The sequence below is a fragment of the Tupaia chinensis genome, unplaced genomic scaffold (assembly GCF_000334495.1).
Source record: "Tupaia chinensis unplaced genomic scaffold, TupChi_1.0 Scaffold147500_1, whole genome shotgun sequence".
Taxonomy (NCBI): Eukaryota; Metazoa; Chordata; class Mammalia; order Scandentia; family Tupaiidae; genus Tupaia; species Tupaia belangeri.
Genome location: NW_006207351.1, coordinates 524,976 through 529,528, shown reverse-complemented (window position 1 = coordinate 529,528; position 4,553 = coordinate 524,976). Strand labels below are relative to the sequence as shown.

The following is a 4,553-nucleotide window of genomic DNA, read 5'->3' as shown; positions in this document are numbered from 1 at the left end:
CAGAGGGAGCTGCAGCACGTTGTTCCTCAGGTTCTTGCTGCGGACCCGGTCCAGCTCGGCGCCCGGCCCCGCCGCCCGGCTGGAGAACAGCTCCACGCGGGCCTGCCCCGGCCTCCCCGCGGCGCCCAAAAAAAAAAGAAACAAACTTACACATTTTCACACTAATAGCAAATTTCAAATTATATTTTAGGCCTCATTTCTCCCCAAACACTCTCCACGACAGTAGAAAAGTTAAATTAAAAACTGAAAATGAACCCCGACGCTTGGAAGAAGTCGCCTGAGTTTGTAGACACGTAGCAGAATGAAGGAAGACGTCCGGCTGAGCGTGCGTGCTTACGGCGTCCGCGTGCTGGGTGTTACTTACTCTTTACACTCCTTGGACACGTGGGGCGGGACCGTGTATTTGCAATCCATGATCATCGTCAACGTCTCACTGTCGTTGGCCTCCTGAAAGGGCGGCTGCCCGCACACCAGCATGAAGAGGATCACTCCGAGGCTCCATATATCTGCAAACCAGAGACACTGTGAGTAACCGCAGCGGTCTGGGGACGGCGGGCTGGCCATACGCATGCGTGTGTGCACCTGCCAGCGAGAGCACGCCTATCTCCACGCAGAACCCAGGAGCAACACTGGAGCCGGCGGGGCAGGACACGTGCCCGCGCGCTGCTCACGCCCACTGCAGGCCGAGTATGGCCAGGGTGCAGGGGATGGTCAAGGAACATTCGGCGACGAGGAGAAGGAGCCCCTGCTGTCAGTGAGAACGCCAGCTGCAAAGCTCCTGTCCCGGCCTCAAGCCAGGGGGCAACACACTCGGGTCTCCCCATTCGGACCACAGCAGAGACAGAACCAAAGTAGGAGTATTCTGAGACCCGAGGAGCCCAGGGTCACAATCATCCCAGCTGTATTTTTATAAGGTTTAGGGCAGGCCCGGCGTGTGCAGGGGGGTCGGGATCTGAACCTGGAACCTCCCACATGGCTTCCAGCGCCACAGTGGGGTGCCCGAGCGCCTGCACCACCGCGGCTGGGCCTTGGTCGTCTCTGCTTCGACCCTGCCAGGTTACCAGGGCATGTAGTTGTGGTCGGTTAGGGTAAGGACGTTAAAGCTCAGAGAGGGCGCGACTATGGCTCCTGGTGAGAAATGCTCACCTCCGAGTAGGGGCACCCGCGAGCTCCCTGCAGCAGGATTTTGGACACACACGTGTCTGGAGTCAATCTTCCACGCTGACTTTTCCTGGACCTTCACGCTGGGGAACGACAGGCCGCTCTGCGTGTCCAGAATGTACCTGGCACCCCCGTGCAGCTGGGAGCCCAGGCAGAGGCCCATGAGTTTGAGGCTCTCCACGAGCTCCCCGGCGCTGCGCGAGGCCAGCTGCGTGGCGGTGCCGGGGCCGGGTGCCCGAGCGCCTGCACCACCGCGGCTGGGCCTTGGTCGTCTCTGCTTCGACCCTGCCAGGTTACCAGGGCATGTAGTTGTGGTCGGTTAGGGTAAGGACGTTAAAGCTCAGAGAGGGCGCGACTATGGCTCCTGGTGAGAAATGCTCACCTCCGAGTAGGGGCACCCGCGAGCTCCCTGCAGCAGGATTTTGGACACACACGTGTCTGGAGTCATTTTCAAGCCACCAGGCCCAGGACTCCAACTGCAGTTGCTCATGTGGAAGTCCAGTGGTTTAACCTGCATGCCACCTGCTGGCCCCAGAAAACTTAAAATACGTAGCTCCCTGATGTCTCATAGAATCTCGAACATTCTTATTAAACATGACACACACACCCCCAGCAGGCGGGGCTGCAGCGTCCTGTCTCCGGAAAGGCCGCAGGTGGCAAGCTCCTTCCTCGGGTGGGGTCTGGTATTACCGGCTCCAGGAAGTGGAGGCTGGGGAGGGGTGAGGGAGGGCTGCTGTCCTGTCACCTCCTTCCCCCTTCTGCTTCAGGCCAGGCCGAGTGTCCCTGAGGCGGAGGGACGCCACTGGCCCGGCTTCCTTGATGACGTGGTGGCCTTCCTTAATGCCTGGGTGGCCTTGGGGCTCCCACGCAAACCGGAGGCACTTCTGACGCTCGGTGCCGGGAACCAGGCCTGAGTCATACCTCTCCCACACGAGACCCTGTGAGGCCGCCCTGCGGAGCCCAGACACCTCCCCCGAGCCAAGGGGAGCCCCAGCTCCGGCGACGGTCAGTGTTGGGGCGGTGCTCATGGGAGACACCCTCGTGAGGAGCGGGCACGAGGCCACCAGCAGGGCGGCAGATGTGACGTGGCCTCCTAACAGGAGTTCCCCGAGACCCTCACGGGGACGCAAGGGGACTCGCCAGGGACCAGCTCTACCACAGGCACGTGGTGCCATCCCGGTGCACACCACCCGGCGGTGACAGACGCGGTGCAGCTTCACCTTTCACCTGGACAGCGCGACCGGTGAGGTTACGGGCCACATCTCGGAACGTTCGGCTCTGGCCGGCTCTGCCCGGCTCTGGCCGGCTCTGGCCGGACGCAGCGAGAGCCTCTGCGCTGGCAGCTCCCGCGCCCAAGGCCCCGCAGCCTGGCCGAGCACGTGCCCGCCTACCAGCTGACAGATCACGCTGACGTTTCTGAAACTGCTCTTTAAAACACCGAGTCCCTCGCGGGCCAGCTGGTGGCGTGGTGGTTGAGGCACCTGGACAGCACACGGCCTACTCTAGGGTTCAAGTCCTGGACCTGGTGGCTTGACAAGCGCACAGACACCACAAGACACCTGTACATGCCCAGGATCCCAAGAGGAGAGATCTCGGCGTGGCTGCCCCTGGGGAGCGCCTTTTCACTTCCCCTGTCCTTCTGCCTCTCTCCAGTGAGTGCCGTATGGCAAAAAATCTTTCTGAAAAGCAAAACAAACCAAGTGAGTCTCTCGCAAAAGGCTGAGGTGAGCCGACACCAGGTGGACAGACCAGCGACTGGAGGGACCCGTGATGGTCACCTGTGAATGGCGACAGCTGGCTAAGGCTCACACCGGTGCTTCTTTTCTTGTTTTTCAAGATGTCTGGTACACGGCACATGTGCTTGCTGGAGAGACAGAGAGAGAAAGCGAGAAATCACCCCCAGGGGGGATGGCCACGCTGCAGTCCCTTCTCCTCCATTCTCCTCTCGGGATCTTGGGCACGCACGCACACGTGCCCGGCGTGAGTTTTAACTACGCTGGGTCCAAGCCTTGAACTGCAGTCAGTCACATGGGAGTCCAGTAACGTAACCATTATGCCACCTGCTGGCCCCCAGGTTCTTTCGAAAGGCACGAAATCTTAGATAAACAAACCTTTCTGGCACTGAGATACGAAGTCACTGAGGTGTGTCCCTCGAGAAAGCACCGTGCTGTCCCCGGCTTCCTACAACGCTTCACCCCTCACTTGAGGATAAAGAGAAATAAACATAAACATTGCAACTTTAATAGCAAGATGTAAAATTCAGAGTATTAGCTCCTGAAATGTCTGCCTGCCTCGTTGCCCGAGATAACACCTAAATTACATCCATGGTTTACAGTGTGGAGGAGGGAATTCAAAGTCTACGGAGTGGAGTTCAAGTTCTGGTGCCAAACTACCTGGACCATGCAGTGTCTCCCTGACACGCACTGTCTCCCTGACACGCACTGTCTCCCTGACATGCAGTGTCTCCCTGACACGCAGTGTCTCCCTGACACGCAGTGCCTTCCTGACACACAGTCCCTTCCTGACACGCAGTGCCTTCCTGACACGCACTGGACGTGGGCGCCTCCTTGGACAACTTGTTCTCCTGTACTAAGAATCACAATGAACGTATCAACTAGCCGGTGCCGTATTACACGTCACACGGAAACTCGGCTCAAGAGCTCTAAATCAGAGCCGCACACTCGCTGCGGTGCGGCCGTGGGAGTCCTCGCTCAGCAGCCGGGGAGGCGCACAGGCGCCGGGCCACAGGCACCCCGACAGCAGCCCGTCGGTCACAGGCGACTCTCCTCTTCACGCCGCCCGGTAACTTCCATCTCCTTCAGGCACCGTCTACACTGAGCTCGCCGTTCCAGCAAGGGCCGACTGCGCTCACGCCGCACAGCACCGCGCCGCGGCTGTCCCCGCCCCTCTGGGCCTCCGCAGTCAACCTGACCCCACAGGGGTCTCCATGTCTCCATGTCGTCTATAAAGCTTGCCCCTTCCACTGATGCATTCATGGCGCCCACGGTGCTGCAGGTGCCGGCACCCATCAGGCCATGGCCGCGTAGGTGCCACTGCACGGGCTCCCTACAACCAGGAAGTCCTACGCCCACCGGGCACACACCTGCAGGCGGGCAAGTGTGGGCAGGTGCTGTTCACCAGGACCCGCCAAGCAACCTTCCGAAGGGCAGCCAGGCTACACCTTCCCCAGCACCGGAGAGGCCAGCCCCATGGCCACCAGCCCTCGGTACTGCCGTCCCACCACGTCGGCCATTTGAACGGCCCTGTGGGCTCTCTGCCCACTGCTGCCCGGAGCACCAGTGTGCTTGCCTGCGGTCGGTCCTCCCGTGCCCTGTCCACGCCTGCGGTCGGCCCCCCCCGTGCCCTGTCCACGCCTGCGGTCGGCCCCCCCC

General features: G+C 60.7%; 1 protein-coding gene across 6 annotated transcripts in view; it reads right to left on the bottom strand.

Moving 5' to 3' along the window:
• Positions 1 to 4,553, bottom strand: part of SNRK (SNF related kinase) — a gene marked incomplete at its 3' end in the record, with an annotated part of 40,857 nt that overhangs the window by 12,739 nt on the left and 23,565 nt on the right. For all 6 annotated transcript variants that reach the window (XM_027768799.1, XM_027768802.1, XM_027768797.1 and 3 more), the window contains 1 exon segment: positions 365 to 506. In XM_027768799.1, coding sequence (XP_027624600.1) covers positions 365 to 506 — 142 coding nt within the window.